The sequence below is a fragment of the Eriocheir sinensis genome, chromosome 59 (genome assembly GCF_024679095.1).
Source record: "Eriocheir sinensis breed Jianghai 21 chromosome 59, ASM2467909v1, whole genome shotgun sequence".
In the NCBI taxonomy this organism is placed as follows: domain Eukaryota; kingdom Metazoa; phylum Arthropoda; class Malacostraca; order Decapoda; family Varunidae; genus Eriocheir; species Eriocheir sinensis.
The window spans coordinates 70,001-87,500 of NC_066567.1; the positions used below are offsets into that span (position 1 = coordinate 70,001).

The 17,500-nt window shown below is 44.0% G+C and overlaps 1 protein-coding gene and 2 long non-coding RNA genes across 3 annotated transcripts in view; 2 read left to right on the forward strand and 1 right to left on the reverse strand.

Moving 5' to 3' along the window:
• The window catches only part of LOC126985208 (transmembrane and coiled-coil domain-containing protein 4-like), a 20,838-nt gene extending 12,457 nt beyond the window's left edge, over window positions 1–8,381 (forward strand). The window contains exons 7-14 of the mRNA XM_050839783.1: window positions 222–388; window positions 1,166–1,283; window positions 2,838–3,040; window positions 3,658–3,754; window positions 4,226–4,390; window positions 5,254–5,396; window positions 5,919–6,378; window positions 7,576–8,381. Coding sequence (XP_050695740.1) covers window positions 222–388; window positions 1,166–1,283; window positions 2,838–3,040; window positions 3,658–3,754; window positions 4,226–4,390; window positions 5,254–5,396; window positions 5,919–6,378; window positions 7,576–7,709 — 1,487 coding nt within the window. The 3' untranslated portion in view covers window positions 7,710–8,381. The remainder of the gene's footprint in view (window positions 1–221; window positions 389–1,165; window positions 1,284–2,837; window positions 3,041–3,657; window positions 3,755–4,225; window positions 4,391–5,253; window positions 5,397–5,918; window positions 6,379–7,575) is intronic.
• Window positions 8,382–11,242: 2,861 nt separating this feature from the next.
• Window positions 11,243–15,915, reverse strand: LOC126985212 (uncharacterized). Its single transcript, XR_007738378.1, has 3 exons — window positions 15,812–15,915; window positions 11,768–15,721; window positions 11,243–11,636 (listed from the first exon to the last, which is right to left on the reverse strand). It is a non-coding gene; the product is annotated as an uncharacterized LOC126985212 (long non-coding RNA).
• Window positions 15,916–16,138: 223 nt separating this feature from the next.
• The window catches only part of LOC126985211 (uncharacterized), a 1,843-nt gene continuing 481 nt past the window's right edge, over window positions 16,139–17,500 (forward strand). Inside the window, exons 1-2 of the long non-coding RNA XR_007738377.1 lie at window positions 16,139–16,285; window positions 16,346–17,500. The exon at window positions 16,346–17,500 is cut by the window's right edge and continues 481 nt beyond it. This is a non-coding gene — a long non-coding RNA (uncharacterized LOC126985211). The remainder of the gene's footprint in view (window positions 16,286–16,345) is intronic.

The window sequence follows — 17,500 nt, forward strand, 5'->3', positions numbered from 1 at the left end:
GATGGAGGAGGATTTAGTCTTGCCAATTCTATATATTTTTTTCTCTTTCCATCCTCTTAAATTCTGAATCCTCTTCCTGATCCTCTTCTCCATAGGTTTCAAGATGCAGAAGAGGATCAGGGAGGAGAAGGAGGAGGATTTAGTCTTATCAATTCTACATATTTTTTTCTCTTTCCATCTTCTTAAATTCTGAATCCTCTTCCTAATCCTCTTCTCCATAGGTTTCAAGATGCAGAAGAGGATCGGGGAGGTGGAGGAGTTTGCCTTTGACTACCTGACGGATGGCAACCACCTCCACATAACCATTGCAATCTCCGGCTGGCTGACCAAGGAGGGCACGGATGACTTCAGCAGACCCTGGCTGACTCTCTTCCACTCTAGGGAACAGGTAATATACATGGATGCAAAGTAATATATGTCCAAGGGTAATATATCCAGTTTCATTGCCAGTAACTCATGCATTCAGTACTAAATAACTATATGAAGCAATAGTGTCCTTCGGAAACTTATGTACCTATCTTCAATACTGTCAACACTACCACCTGTCTCTGAGAATCTATGTAAATCTATGTAGCTCTCTTCCTCTTTCGCTATGAGCTTTTTCTACTGCTGTTATGAGTACCAATAGCAATAGTGTCCTTCACCCTTCTATGTATATCTATGTAAACCTCCTATCTGTCTCTAAGCATCTATGTAAATCTATGTAGCTCTCTTCCTCTTTTGCTATGAGCTCTTTCTACTTCTGTTATGAGTACCAATATCAATAGTGTCCTTCACCCTTCTATGTATATCTATGTAAACCTCCTCAATGTCAACACTACCACCTGTCTCTGAGCATCTATGTAAATCTATGTAACTCTTCCTCTTCCAGTATGAGCTCTTTCTACTTCTGTTGTGAGTACCAATAGCAATAGTGTCCTTCATCCTTCTATATATATCTATGTAAACCTCCTCAATGTCAACACTACCACCTGTCTCTGAGCATCTATGTAAATCTATGTAACTCTTCCTCTTCCAGTATGAGCTCTTTCTACTTCTGTTGTGAGTACCAATAGCAATAGTGTCCTTCATCCTTCTATATATATCTATGTAAACCTCCTCAATGTCAACACTACCACCTGTCTCCTAGCATCTATGTGACTCTATGTAACTCTCCCCCTCACAGTACTGCTTGCGCTATGAGTCTCAGTACCTTCTTGAGCTGGGCCAGGCCATGGACTACCTGCTACAGTTTGCCCTCTCCATGGCCGTGCAGGAGACCCTCAAGTACACCATCCTCGCAGGTGAACAAGACACACATACATACATTCATTCATTCATTCATTCATTCATACATTCATTCATCTATCCATACATGCACCCTTAGTAGTTGAATCTCTCTCACTCCCTGCCTTGGACATTCCCTTAACCTGGTAGCAGCGACGGGCCAAATTTGTGGCTTTACTGTGTACCAGCAGCGGGCCAAATTTGTGGCTTTACTGTGTACCAGCGACGGGCCAAATTTGTGGCTTTACTGTGTACCAGTGACGGGCCAAATTTGTGGCTTTACTGTGTACCAGCGACGGGCCAAATTTGTGGCTTTACTGTGTACCAGCGACGGGCCAAATTTGTGGCTTTACTGTGTACCAGCAGCGGGCCAAATTTGTGGCTTTACTGTGTACCAGCGGCGGGCCAAATTTGTGGCTTTACTGTGTACCAACAGCGGGCCAAATTTGTGGCTTTACTGTGTACCAGCGACGGGCCAAATTTGTGGCTTTACTGTGTACCAGCGGTGGGCCAAATTTGTGGCTTTACTGTGTACCAGCGGCGGGGCAAATTTCTGCCATGATATAAACTTCATAAAATAGATGATGCATAAGCTGATCACATATGCGTTGATATATATTTTGAAATGGTTGGCGTGAGTGATGATTCTTTCTCATTATTTTACTTAGAGGGGCCTTTAACCTAACCTAACTTAACCTAACCTAAGAAACATGACCCCCGCAGCTACCGGGTTAAGAGATCTGTTCCACTAATATCAGACAGTTAGATCGACACTACCACCTGTCTCTGAGCATCTATGTAAATCTATGTAACTCTAATCATATCAGACAGTTAGATCATGTCTCCTATTAGCTTCTTCCTTCCTCCTTTTCCTCCTAGACTTTGAAAATAATTGTACCAGCTCCGAAAAATGACTCTCCCACCTCGAAAATTGTTCCATCAACTCAAAAAATCATTCTACCAACAAAAACTATAAGAATTAAACAAATCTACTGCCTCAGACTTTAAAAAAATCCTCCTAGACTTTGAAAATAATTGTACCAGCTCCAAAAAATGACTCTACCACCTCGAAAATTGTTCCATCAACTCAAAAAATCATTCTACCAACTAAAACTATAAGAATTAAACAAATCTACTGCCTCAGACTTTAAAAAAATCCTCCTAGACTTTGAAAATAATTGTACCAGCTCCAAAAAATGACTCTACCACCTCGAAAATTGTTCCATCAACTCAAAAAATCATTCTACCAACTAAAACTATAAGAATTAAACAAATCTACTTCCTCAGACTTTAAAAAAATCCTCCTAGACTTTGAAAATAATTGTACCAGCTCCGAAAAATTACTCTACCACCTCAAAAACTGCTCCATCCACTCCAAAAATCATTCTACCAACTAAAAATATAAGAATTAAACAAATCTACTGCCTCAGACTTAAAAAAATGGACTCAAAAACCACTCAACTTAAAGGAACTTCCTCAACCGACTCAAAAAACCACAAAACTCAAAGAAATTCCTCCACGCAGCCCTCAAACGCTCTCTCTCATGTCCCCCTTCGCCTCCACCCCCATAGGCATCATTTCCGCTATCACGTGGCCCGCCTCGCTGCTGACGCTGGCCTCGGTGATCGACAACCCCTGGGGCGTGTGCTGCCGTCGCTCCGCCCAGGTGGGGAAGCAGCTGGCGGAGGTGCTGGTTCAGGGGCAGCACGGAAGGCGGCCTGTTACGCTCATCGGCTTCTCCCTCGGCGCGCGTGTCATCTATTACTGTCTGCAGGTGAGGAGGTGTTGTGACGTTTATGATTTTTTTTTTGTTTGTTTTTAATTTATTTGTCTGTTTCTGTCTGTCTACTTACTGGTCTGTCTCTCTGTCTGTCTTCATCTGTAACATTGTCTCTCTGTTTCTTCGTCTTTCTGTCTGTCAGTCTCTCATTTTGCCTCTGTCTGTCCATATCTCTCTCTGTCTGTCTCTGTCCATCTCTGTCTGTCCATCTCTCTGTCTGTCTCTGTCCATCTCTGTCTGTCTGTCTGTCCATCTCTCTGTCTGTCTCTGTCCATCTCTCTGTCTGTCTCTGTCCATCTCTGTCTGTCTGTCTGTCCTTCTCTGTCTGTCTCTGTCCATCTCTCTGTCTGTCTCTGTCCATCTATGTCTGTCTGTCTGTCCATCTCTCTGTCTGTCTCTGTCCATCTCTCTGTCTGTCTCTGTCCATCTCTGTCTGTCTCTGTCCATCTCTGTCTGTTTGTCTGTCCATCTCTGTCTGTCTGTCTGTCCATCTCTCTGTCTGTCTGTGTCCATCCATCTCTCACTGAATTTGTATCTCTGTTTCTCTGTGTCAAGTTGTCCCTCTCTCACTAATGGCCTTTCTCTCTCTCTCCCTCTCTCTCTCTCTCCAGGAGCTGTGTCGTAAGAAGGCCAGTGCCGGCATAGTCCAGGACGCCATCATGCTGGGAGCGCCGGTGCCGGGCTATGCCAAGGACTGGGAGAAGTTCCGTGAGTGTAGACGTTGTTCTTGAAAGAGCGATCGTTACCTGGGCTGTGTCACATCTACCTGGTCTGTTCTTCCACTCAGTCACACACACCTATATATCAATTCCTCCTGGTCTGTTCTTCCGCTCAGTCACACACGTTGCTTTTCAGTTTTATTAGTCTATGTCTCCAAACACCTTCTATTGTATATTTCCTCCTCCCTCTCGCTCTGTTTCATAACCATACACTCATTGCCGCACTATTTCCCCTCTCTCTCTCTCCCGCGTCGCACCACACACTAAGAGCCACACCATACCTCCCTTCTCTCTCCTTATTTCTCTCTCACCTATGACCACACCCTAAAAGCCACACTTCCTCCCTTCTCTCTCCATATCTCTCTCTTATCCCCACACACTCATCGTCCTACCTTCCCTCGCTCTCTCTCCCTCCACCACCAGCCACACCCTTGTCACATCTCCTCTCGCCCCCCCAAAGGTACGGTTGTGTCTGGCCGCATCATCAACGGCTATTGTCAGGGGGACTGGCTGCTGCGCTTCCTCTACCGGTCGTCCTCCGGCAGCCTCAGGATCGCCGGTCTAATGGCGGTTGACTGGCAGGACCGGCGGATGTTCAACTTTGATCTCTCAGACATTGTGACAGGTAAGGGGGAGGGGGGGGTCTTGGGGGGTGGGGGTGGGGGGATTAGAGGAAAGTAAGGCAGTGTTTTTTTTGTTTTTCTGTTTTTTATGGTAAAGAAAGATATTGGTGGTTTTTTTTCTGTTCTTTTAATACATTTCAACGCAAAAATCTTCCTCATTTTCTTTCGGACCAAGATTTTTTAAGTGTCCCCTAATTTCTACACTTCCACAGGTCACACAGACTACTTAAAGAAGATGGACGTTGTGTAGTAATGTAGTTTTAGTCTCAATATCATTCTAGTATTCCTTCAGTTTCTGTTTCAACCCCAAAATCTTCCTCATTTTCTTTCGGTTCAAGATTATTTAAGTGTCCCCTAATTTCTACACCTCCGCAGGGCACACAGACTACTCAAAGAAGATGGACGTTGTGTAGTAATGTAGTTTTAGTCTCAATATCATTCTAGTATTCCTTCAGTTTCTGTTTGAACCCCTAAATCTCCCTCTTTTTCTTTCGGACCAAGATTTTTTAAGTTTCCCCTAATTTCTACACTTCCACAGGTCACACAGACTACTCAGAGAAGATGGACGTTGTGTAGTAATGTAGTTTTAGTCTCAATATCATTCTAGTATTCATTATAGTTTCTGTTTCAACACTAAAATCTTCCTCGTTTTCTTTCGGACCAAGATTTTTTAAGTTTCCCCTAATTTCTACACTTCCGCAGATCACACAGACTACTCAAAGAAGATGGACGTTGTGTAGTAATGTAGTTTTAGTCTCAATATCATTCTAGTATTCCTTCAGTTTCCGTTTCAACCCCAAAATCTTCCTCATTTTCTTTCGGTTCAAGATTATTTAAGTGTCCCCTAATTTCTACACCTCCGCAGGGCACATGGACTACGCAAAGAAGATGGACGTGATCCTCCGGCTGCTGGGGATCAAGACGCGCGACCCCCAGAACAACGATGACCCCAGAGTAAAGAAAAGCGCGTCGGACTACCCAGGGTTCTCATGTTACGACGGCAAGGTGGTGAGTTGAGCGACGGAATGATGCGATATTTTCTTTTTTTGGTTAGGTTTGAAGGGGGAACATTTTTATTTTCCTCCGTTTACTGCCATTCTCATTCTCCTATTCAGCTTATGGCGACGGAATGGGACAATATATTTTTTTTAGGGGGGATAAGTTTGATGGGTAACTTGTCTATTTTCATCCGTTTTCTGCCTGACTCAATCTCTTATTCAACTTATTCATCTTTCTTACTCTCTATCTCTCTGTCGTTCCCTTACTGACTCACGTACACACACACACACACACACACATACTCACTCCCACTTAAATTACTCATTGCTTATTCACATTCACACTCCTTTCGACTCCTTTAAAACATCCTACACACTCCTACATCACTCCCTCCTTCCCTCCTGTAAATACTTCCTACACACACTCCTACATATCCTACACAAGCTCCTACACTCCTTCTCTCTCTCCTGCAGGACTTAAACACTCCTACATACCCCTACACACACTCCTTTACTCCTCTCTCTCCTGCAGGATGTGTGCGGGCTGCGTCCTTCCTCCTCGGACAGCACGTTGCTCTGTGGTCATAACGCACCCCTGGGCAGGTCACGGTCCTCCGACGACCTCCTGATATCCCGGTCCACCACCCTACAGGACCCCTCGGAGAGTCCTGTACCTGAGGAGACCAACAAACCAAGGTCTCTCTCATCCTACGACTTTGCCACTAGGAGATGTGTCCCTCAGTTGAAGACCCAGATGTCGTTCTCGAAGGACTCTCGCTCAAAGTCCTTAGCCTCGAGCACGTTGCAGATTGACGAGGCTGGGATGTCGAGGAGTCTTGGGGAAGCGGACTTCAAGGAGCAGGTCACAGCTTCCAAGGGCTATTTCGATTTCTTGACGAGGAAGTCACAACCGAATTCCAGTCAACCAGGGAAGGAACAGCAGTCAACCACGCTCGCTCAGGAGAAATTCAAACGTCGAACGGTGTCGTCAGGTATGTGCAGTTAGACTCTTCCTGTAGTGTATGACAAAGGCCTTTCCCAATGTACTCCACCTGGTTCTCTGTCTGGTGTTAGTGTGCTCCATCCTGCCCCGGTAAAGGTTCCAATTCCACCTCTCCACCTGGTTCTCAGTCTGGTGTTAGTGTGCTCCATCCTGCCCCGGTAAAGGTTCCAATTCCACCTCTCCACCTGGTTCTCAGTCTGGTGTTAGTGTGTTCCATCCTGCCCCGGTAAAGGTTCTAATTCCACCTCTCCACCTGGTTCTCTATCCACTCTGACCTGTACAATATCTGTCCTGTCTCTGTTAGTAGTTCTATGCTCAAATCTTGTATTTTCCACTAAAACAATAAAACACTAACATATACTTAAAATGTGCTCTCAATATATCTCTTCCCAGCCATGTATCTTTTGCTAAGTCTTGTGTCTGTGGGTGTCTGTCTGCTGTCTGTTAAGTAATTCCTGTGTATGTCTGATTGTCTCTTTCTTATGTAATTCAAGTCTTCTATGATCTGTCTCTGTGTCTCTTCTTCATATAACTAACTCTTGTGTCTGTCTGTCTGTCTGTCTATCTCTTCCCCTTCTACTTGAGCTAACCAAGTCCTCTGTCTGTCTGTCTGTCTCTTCCTTAACCTGTCCGCTGCGATTGACACGGATTTGGCCTTCACTGGTAGCCTGATAACATACACTCCCAGGTCTTTCTCTGCCTCTGTGGTGGATAGTGGAGTGTTTCCCATGTGGTATTGGTGTGCTGGATATCCCTTCACTGGTAGCCTGGTAACATACACTCCCAGGTCTTTCTCTGCCTCTGTGGTGGATAGTGGAGTGTTTCCATTGGTGTGCTGGATATCCCTTCACTGGTAGCCTGGTAACATACACTCCCAGGTCTTTCTCTGCCTCTGTGGTGGATAGTGGAGTGTTTCCCATGTGGTATTGGTATGCTGGATATCCCTTCACTGGTAGCCTGGTAACATACACTCCCAGGTCTTTCTCTGCCTCTGTGGTGGATAGTGGAGTGTTTCCCATGTGGTATTGGTATGCTGGATATCCCCTCCCAAGGTGCAGAACTTTACATTTTTTCATTGACCTGCAGGAGCCACTTTTTGTTCCATTCCTGTAGCTTGGTGAGGTCAGCTTGTAGGAAACCCACAGTCAAGGGGTCAACTAACTCCTCTCTCTCTCTCTGTCCTCAGGTAACCTCTTCCCCAGCAAGGTCAACAGCACAGGTCGTCGGGAGCTCAGTCGCACAGGCTCTCAGGACCAGTCAAGCCGCCAATCCTTCTTCCATATATTCTCCAAGAAGCAAGAACGGATTGACGAGGCTTAGGATAGCAGGAGGAGGAGGAGGAGGAATTGTAAGCTTTTTCTCTCATGTCGTTTTTCTTTCCCTTCCTTCCTTCCTTCCTTCCTTCCTTTCCTTCCTTCCTTCCTTCCTTTCTTTCTTTCTTTCCTTTCCCTACATCTGTCCTTTCTCCTTCCCTTCCTTCCTTCCATCCTCCCTTCCTTCCTTTCTTTCTTCCTTCCTTCCTTTCTTTCTTCCTCCATTCTTTTCTCTCCTCTCCTTTAATTCCATCCTCAGTTCCTCCTTCCTTCCTTCCTTCCTTCCTTCCTTCCTTCCTTAACTAACAAAATAACAATATCTACTTCAGCGTTCACAGAGGTGCTGATTCACAAAGCCATATTTTTATACCATGGCTAATAACATATATACTACTACTACTACTACTGCTACTACTACTACTACTACTACTACTACTGCTACAGCTACTACTGGTTATTCTGTTTATATGCTTCAATCTCCGCTGTCTAAACCATTTGGGAATTGCAATGTAGTCTTGTATATCAAAGGATTGATAAGGAAACACAGCTGAACGGAGAGAGAAAATATATGGGGATGGACATAGGAGACAGAGAGAGAGAGAGAGAGAGAGAGAGAGAGAGAGAGAGAGAGAGAGAGAGAGAGAGAGAGAGAGAGAGAGAGAGAGAGAGAGAGAGAGAACAACACACACTAACACGTAGGCTATACCACAAAGCTCAAAGTTCTAAGTATAAGCTCAAAGAAGAAAAAAAAGAAGAAAATCGGCCATGTATTGACGAAACGAAAGTCGCATCGTCGATCGAAAGGAGAATTGCCGATGAAAATATAACCCATGTATCGATATCGGTCTTGAAAAAAAAAAAAAAGAAAAGTTCCGATATTCTGGTGCCGATATTCTGGTCCCGATATTCTGGTTCCGATATTCTGGTTCCGATATTCCGGTTCCGATTTTCTGGTCCTGATATTCTGGTGCCAATATTCTGGTGCCAATATTCTGGTTCCAATGTTCCGGTTCCGATGTCCTGGTTTTGATGTTCTGGTTCCGATACTCTGGTTCCGATATTCTGGTCCTGATATTCCGGTCCCAATATTCTGGTTCCGATATTCCGGTCCCGATATTCTGGTGCCGATATTCCACGTCACAGGGTAGCCATCACACCTTAAAAATCACACTCGGAAAATACGAAAATACCACCACATTGACCCCCACCCTCCCCATCACCACCACCACCACCACCACACCACCGCTCAACTCCAGCCACAGAAACACTATATTGTCAACCCTAAGTCAGTCCATTTCAATCCCTTTAACCCAGGCAAGCGGATAGGCCGTATGAATGTGTGTGTGTGTGTGCGTGTATGTGTGTTTGAACCCTCTTGGTGATGGCCCGGTATCTTGCGGGACGTACATGGGTAGTGGGGCCCTTCAGTGGTATGGGGCTTGTATTTTTTTTTATAGTGGCGACCTGGTTATTCAGCTGCCTTGGCCTGTTCCCCCCTTCTCCCACTGGTGCTTTTCTCTCGTAATGGAAGTCGGTGAAGTTACAGGTTGAAAGGTGTTTAGGAGAGTTTTGAAGGATATTTGCACTTGATAACAGCCTGTAATTGTCAGAAGATAGCCGGTAATTGTCAGAAAGTAGAGTCAGAACTTGGAACTCTCCGCTGTACACTCAACTACTTCCTGCCATCTCTGTGTGTGCGTGTGTGTGTATGTGTGCATGTGTGCATGTGTGTGTGCCGCAGCCTCTGCCACCAGTTAGTTCCTATCGCCGCACCATCGTCCAAACTCTCGCACACTCCCTCCGTCACACGCTCACAGCACGTTACTCTGAGTTACGCCTTCGGTTCCGTTTCTGTCCGTCGATCTTCAGGGACCTTATTGTGATATCCGCACGTCGGTAGGCGTACGTACTCTAGCCTCACCCCTCATCAGTGGATCGTTTGAGCCTTCTTACGTACCTGCAAGTTCGTACGACTGACACGTTTAGTGGAACCCCATGTAAGGCTTGGCGATGTCCTGTAATGTAACGCTTTCGCACCGGGATGTTGCATGGAGTGAGGTGCTTCAGGCCTCTCTGAAAGCTTGTTAGTCTGTCTTCTAAATGTCTGGCTAAGAGGGTAGGATGTGAACCTTTAAGAAAATTATTGAAAGCTGAACAGTGGATTAGATAAGGTGATCCAATCCTCTTCAAAAGCTTGTTATACTGTTTTCTAGATGTCTGGTTAAGAGGGTAGGATGTGAACCTTTAAGAAAATTATTGAAAGCTGAACAGTGGATTAGATAAGGTGATCCAATCCTCTTCAAAAGCTTGTTGTACTGTTTTCTAGATGTCTGGTTAAGAGGGTAGGATGTGACTCTTTAAAAACTATTGAAATCTAAACAATGAATGAGCTTAGGTGTTGTAATCCTCTTCTGAAAGCTTGTTATACTGTTTTCTAGATGTCTGGTTAAAAGGATAGGATGTGAATCTTTAAAAAAACTATTGAAATCTAAACAGTGGATGAGGTTAGGTGTTGTAATCCTCTTCGAAAGCTTGTTATACTGTTTCCTAGATGTCTGGTTAAGAGGGTAGGATGTGAATCTTTAAAAAACTATTGAAATCTAAACAATGAATGAGCTTAGGTGTTGTAATCCTCTTCCGAAAGCCTGTTATACTGTTTTCTAGATGTCTGGTTAAAAGGATAGGATATGAACCTTTATGTAAACTATTGAAATCTAAACAATGAATGAGCTTAGGTGTTGTAATCCTCTTCCGAAAGCTTGTTATACTGTTTCCTAGATGTCTGGTTAAAAGGATAGGATATGAACCTTTATGTAAACTATTGAAATCTAAACAGTGGATGAGGTTAGGTGTTCCAGTCCTCTTCGAAAGCTTGTTATACTGTTTTCTAGATGTCTGATTAAAAGGATAGGATGTGAACCTTTATGAAGACTACTGAAAGCTGAAAAACGTATTGAAAAAGCTGTTCTAGACCTCCAAAGCTTGTTATTCTGCCCACTAGATGTCAGACTAAGAGGGTAGGATCTGAACCCTTAAGAAAACTATTGAAATCTAAACAGTGGATGGAGTGAGCTGTTCCAATCCTCCTCCGAAAGCTTGTTCTCCTTGCTCCTCATATGTCAGGCTGGAAGCTAGATTCGTACACATCTAAGGAAACTGTTAGTGCTTGTAAGTAAATTTCGCTTGTAAGTAAATTCCGATTGTAAGTAAATTCCAGGTGCGAGAACCTTACATGGGGTTACCTGTATAGTGATTGTTCCTGTCTGTCCTGATTGTTCTTGTCTGTCCTGGTTAGATAATTTATTTTTAGACATAGAGACGATAGAGTGGTCGCGTATATTTTCCTAGCGATGAAGTGTAGCCGGGTCCCGTTGAGTTAGTTTACTGCACGTGGGGTTGGCCGCTCAGCCTCGCCCCACCCACACACTGCCTGACTGATGCTGTACTGTGTGTGTGTGTGTGTGTGTGTGTGTGTGTGTGTGTGTGTGTGTGTGTGTGTTAGGAAACTCTTGTAGCAATGCCAATTTTTATTCGAGTACACACACACACACACACACACACACACACACACACACACACTCACTACGTCCTACAAACATGATGAGCATAAGAGCGAAATCGTTATCCAAATTATCGTAAAGCAAAGAAATCAAGTCTATAGTTACGTAAAGGCTAGAATTGATAGTTTAAAGGACACACACACACACATACACACACACACACACACACACACACACACACACACACACATGGTGAGGGCAGCGGGCAGGGTGTGGTTGTGTGCGAGTCTGATGGCTGCCCTCACATCCTCAGAGCGGGTTGACTTGATGCCGTCTAAGCCCTTATTGCAGGCTGTCTTGAGGCCTATATCCCTTTGAACGTACCTTAACCCTTGACCTTAAACCCCTATGTATGTAAACCCTTCCTCGTTGACCTTTCCCTTCTCTAAGACCTTATACGACCTTGCCTTCTGAGACTTTATATTTCTAAGACCTTCAAGCTTTTTTTTCTCTCAAAGACCCTCCCTTCTACCTTGACCCTTGACCTTAAACCCCTATCTAAGACCTTTCCCTTCTCTAAGACCTTATACGACCTTGCCTTCTGAGACTTTATATTTCTAAGACCTTCAAGCTTTTTTTTCTCTCAAAGACCCTCCCTTCTACCTTGACCCTTGACCTTAAACCCCTATGTATGTAAACCCTTCCTCGTCTAAGACCTTTCCCTTCTCTTAAGACCTTATACGACCTTGCCTTCTGAGACTTTATATTTCTGAGACCTTCATTTTGTAAGCTCTTTCTCTCTCTAAGACCTTCCCTTCTAAAACCTTCCAAGACTTTCCCTTATAAAACCTTCCCTTCTAAGACCTTCCAAGACCTTCCTTCTCTAAAACCTTCCCTTCTAAGACCTTCCATGGCCTTCCTTCTCTAAAACCTTCCCTTCTAAGACCTTCCATGACCTTCCTTCTACAAAACCTTCCCTTCTAAGACCTTCCAAGACCTTCCTTTTCTAAAACCTTCCCTTCTTAGACCTTCCAAGACCTTCCTTTTCTGAGCTCTTTCCCTCTCTAAGACTTTCCCTTCTAAGACCTTTCAAGACCTTCCCTTCTAAGACCTTCCAAGACCTTCCTTCTCTAAAACCTTTCCTTCCAAGACCTTAATTTTCTAAGACCTTCCCTTCCTAGACCTTAATTCTCTAAAACCTTCCCCTCTAAGACCTTTCCCATGACCTTCCTTCCTAACCCAGTCCTCAGCGTACCCAGAACCTTCCTCGTACGATCACATCCCTCCACACTCATACCTCACCTCACACCCTCATCCCTTGTCAAATATGAGTGGGATATGAGGTACCAACACCCCTCATACACCTCATACATACACCCCCATCCTCATATGTGTCCTGAGGTTGAATATATATGCGGTTGTGTGTGAGGTCTCGGACACAGGCTTCCGATATCATGTGTCGCGATCGATGTACTTGTTAAAAAGCTTCCACGGCAATCGCAGAAGCACTTGTATATAGCTGATGGTCCCTGTATCCATAGCTTACCCCCCCCCCCATAAGAGACATGCGCTGTATCTTCCTGTCTGTTGGATCTTAGAGAGTTATATATAGAATTATTTTGCTGTAGATTAAGAAAGCTATTTTGACCATGAGATCTTGTTACCTCTATACAGCTGTTTGAGTCTAGAAAGAGTCTATTATATATATTACTAGAGTTTGCTGGGTCTTTTCATGTGTTTCTGGTAGTTGTGTGTGTGTGTGTGTGTGTGTGTGTTGCCAGCGCTATAGACAGGGTAGCTGCAGTGTGTTTCCTTGTGTTGGCCGGAATACTGACTTCTACGATCTGTCTTCTTGTTCGTAATACATGTTTTGATCCCGTCTCCCTATGTTACGCACTCGGTATTCTTCTTGTCACGTCAAACCCAGCAATGTTCTCTCTACGATATGTCTTCTTGTTCGTAATATATGTTTCAATCCTGTCTCCCCATGTTACGCTCCTCGTCATGTCAAACCCAGCACTGTTCTCTCTACGATATGTCTTCTTGTTCGTAATATATGTTTCAATCCCGTCTCCCCATGTTACGCACTCAGTAGTCTTTTCTCTCACACCCAGCACTGTTCTCTCTCTTCTCTCTCTCCAATTTCTCTGTTACGTGATTCTTAGTTTCTTCTCTTCATCTTTTGCGAATTGACGAGTTCCCGAAACACACGATAGACCTTCCCTTCTCTTCCCTCCCTTCCATACCTCTTTGCAGCTTAAAATTTTATCTCTGGGTCTTTTGTGAGGCAGAGAGATTGATATACTTTCCCCTCCCTTCCTTTCTCTCTCTCTTCCTCATTGCATAGAGCTTAACCTTCCCTATCCATATTTTTGGTGAGGGATAGATTGAGTGATAGATTGCCTCTCCTTCTTCCTCTCCTTCCATTCCTCTTTCCATATAGCTTAAAATCCTCTCAGTATCTTTGATGAGGGACAGATTGAGTGATAGATTTCCCTCTCCTTCTTCCTCTCCTTCCATTCCTCTTTCCATATAGCTTAACTTTCTCTCTCTATCATGACTTACACACCAAGGAATCATTTTCATTTTGCTTTTTTCTTCTTTTTCTGCGCTGGGTTCGTTAAATTAAAAGTCTGTTCAGCGGCCTCACAAGGAAATCCTCCAAGCAGTAATTTTGGGACTGGCTAACCTGATGTGTGTGTGTGTGTGTGTGTGTGTGTGTGTGTGTGTGTGTGTGTGTGTGTGAATACTGATGTGATAGCTGCATACAAAATCAAATCATGTATCACTAAGGTTGTTTTATGTATCAAAATTGTACGTACGTAAAGAGTTACGTATTAGCAAGTATTATAAGGCTTGAAACTTGTACGGAAGGAGTTACGTATTTAGCAAGTATTATAAGCGTTGAAACTTGTGAGTATATTAGAACATAGTGATGCCAAAATACTCTCCCTGTTAACATGTAAAAAAAAGATTATCGATGACGCAAATTTTAATCCGCGCACGAAACGAAGAAGAAAAAATTATGTTACTTGTTGAAAAATACGTGTTGAAAGTTCCGTTCGATCGCGACGTTCACGAATTAGTGTTACGTATATGTTAAGCGAACGTGCATGCGTGTGTGTGTGTGTGTGTGTGTGTGTGTGTGTGTGTGTGTGTGTCAGGAATTCAGTTTAATATTGGCAGAAATTCAGTTTCATATTGGCGTTTGAATGAGCGAAAAGGCGTTAGAGAATGTTAAAATATCCATGTGAGAGAGAGAGTGCAAGTTTAATCTATTTACAAGAGAGAGAGAGAGAGAGAGAGAGAGAATATGAAAGATTAAGTTAAAAAAGATATTGAAGATTATATTAGAAGATAGAAAAGATTACATTAATTTGGGTTAAAAGTACTTACGTTTATGAATTAGAAGGAATTTGAAAACAAGGTAAAAATATGTCTTTGAAAGGTGTTTAGTGATGTGTGTGTGTGTGTGTAAGCTTAGGACTCAATATATCAACCATTTTAACACAACCACAAAACAAAAAATTATCCTGCATATCAGAAATGTCAACCGTAATATCCTACAGACATATCCTTCTAGACCGCCAGATAGACCCAAGGATACCCTAGAGTCCTTGGCTAGACGTGAGACCCCAAGTGGCTGCCAGACCTCAACAAATAGCCCTTGGTCTTGATTCCCCATACGAGGCGTCTAGTGGGCGAGAAACAGCCATTTTTTTCTAGTTTGTACCGGGAAAAAAAATGTGTAGTCTAGTCTGTCTTTCCCAGTGCAGACTAAAAATGGCTCTATCCCTTGCGAAGCCTCTCCTTGCTCGAGCCTGCGTCAAGACCCCATAGAGACCATGCTTTAGGGTCTGTAGTCGCGCGTAGAGTAGCCCACACTTCCGAGGTCTTACATACTCAGACCTTGTCCCCCACACACTCGTAGGCTGAAAGTATTGCACACCCTGACACAGACTGACTTACCCTACCAGCAGACACCCTTAGCAAGCCTACCACAGACTACACAGACATATCCTCCCATCCCTTCCCTTCACATCCAGCCCACAGACATAGACTTAGCCCTTGGACCCCTAAAGAAACAGACCCCACCAGACATATCCTCCCATCCCTTCCCTTCACATCCAGCCCACAGACATAGACTTAGCCCTTGGACCCCTAAAGAAACAGACCCCACCAGACATATCCTCCCATCCCTTCCCTTCACATCCAGCCCACAGACATAGACTTAGCCCTTGGACCCCTAAAGAAACAGACCCCACCAGACATATCCTCCCATCCCTTCCCTTCACATCCAGCCCACAGACATAGACTTAGCCCTTGGACCCCTCAAGAAACAGACCCCACCAGACATATCCTCCCATCCCTTCCCTTCACATCCAGACCACAGACATAGGAGACTTAGCCCTAGCTTTAAGAAACAGACCACACAGACATCTCCTCCCATCCCTTCCCTTCACATCCAGACCACAGACATAGACAGACACCCTCAGCAAGCCCACCAGAAGGAACAGACCTCACAGACATATCCTCCCATCCCTTCCCTTCACATCCAGACCACAGACATAGACAGACACCCTCAGCAAGCCCCCCATAAGAAACAGACCACACAGACATATCCTCCCATCCCTTCCCTTCACACCCAGACCACAGGCACAGGAGACTTAGCCCTAGTACCCTTGATAGACCCTTCAGGAACTACAGATTAAGGCGTTTCCAGCCCTACCGAGGTACTATACTTATATAAATACTAGTAGGCTAGGCAGAAAGGTCTATTTTGTTACTCATTCATAGGTTTATATAGCGAACGTTTGTACTGTATCATACACCATACGTGGGCCTTGCACCTTAGGGTTAGCGTCCAGGATGTGTTGCTGTGTTACGTTCACCCTGTCATGTGCTCAGTGCGCCGTTCAGGATAACGCGGCGAGTAAGCTCCGCCCTCTTTCCCTCTAAGCCCCGCTCCCATGTCTATAAGCTCCTCCCCCTTCTCTCTAAGCCTCCCTTCTCATTGGGTAATCCGGCAAGCCACGCCCCTTATTGAAACCAGGCTAGATGTCATTGGTGGATGCTGGGAAAGGTTAAATCTCATTGGTGGATGTTGGGAGAGGTGAGATCTTGCTGGTGAATGCTGGGAAAGGTGATATCTCATTGGTGGATGTTGGGAGAGGTGAGATCTTGCTGGTCGATGTTGGGAAAGGTGATATCTCGCTTGTGGATGCTGGAAAAAGTTAAATCTCATTGGTGGATGCTGGGAAAGGTTAAATCTCATTGGTGGATGCTGGGGAAAGGTTAAATCTCATTGGTGGATGTTGGGAGAGGTGAGATCTTGCTGGTGGATGCTGGGAAAGGTTACATCTCATTGTTGGATGCTGGGAAAAGGCTAAATCTTATTGGGAGTTCCTGGGCGTGTCTTCCTCGCCAAGTTATCCTGAACGAAGCATTGTCTCGTGGCTTTGTTTGTGTTGTGGCGCATTAGCAATTGGTGCCATGACTGCTGCTGCTGCCGCTGCCGAGAATGTTACAAAAGACTGTGCTTACCAGTGACTAGACTAATTATCGTGCTTGAGAGAGACAGGCGGCTTTACACACAGCAACTAGACCTACTTAAGAAAACTGTGTCTGTCTGCTTGTTTGGTGAAGGGAATGAGTTTGATAAGTTTAGTGATTCAGAAGGAGAAGCAGATATCGAAAACTAGTGTCTGTCTGCTTGTTTGGTGAAGGGAATGTGTTTGATAAGTTTAGTGATTCAGAAGGAGAAGCAGGTGACGAAATATTGAGTTTGTAAGTTTGTTCAGGATAAAAATGAGTTGAAAGCCACGAGATCTACTTAAGAAAACTGTGTCTGTCTGCTTGTTTGGTGAAGGGAATGTGTTTAACAAGTTCAGTGATTCAGAAGGAGAAGCAGGTGACGAAATATTGAGTTTGTAAGTTTGTTCAGGATAAAAATGAGTTATAGATTAATTAAGGAAAAAATGAGTTTGAGTTTACTGATTCAGAGGAAGAAGAAGGTGAAGAAATATTGAGTTTGTAAGTTTGTTCAGGATGAAAAACGAGTTCTTGATTAATTAAGAAAAAAATGAGTTTGAGTTTACTGATTCAGAGGAAGAAGAAGGTGAAGAAAAACTGAGTTTGTGAGTTATATAATTGAAGAAAATGTTTGTAAGTTTGTGCACGATAAAAATGAGTTGGTTAAATTACGGAAACACGAGTATAATTAAGTTTGATGTGACAATTCCTGCATCACTTACAAATATATTCACTCCGTTATCAAGTTTATAAGTTTGTGCAGGAT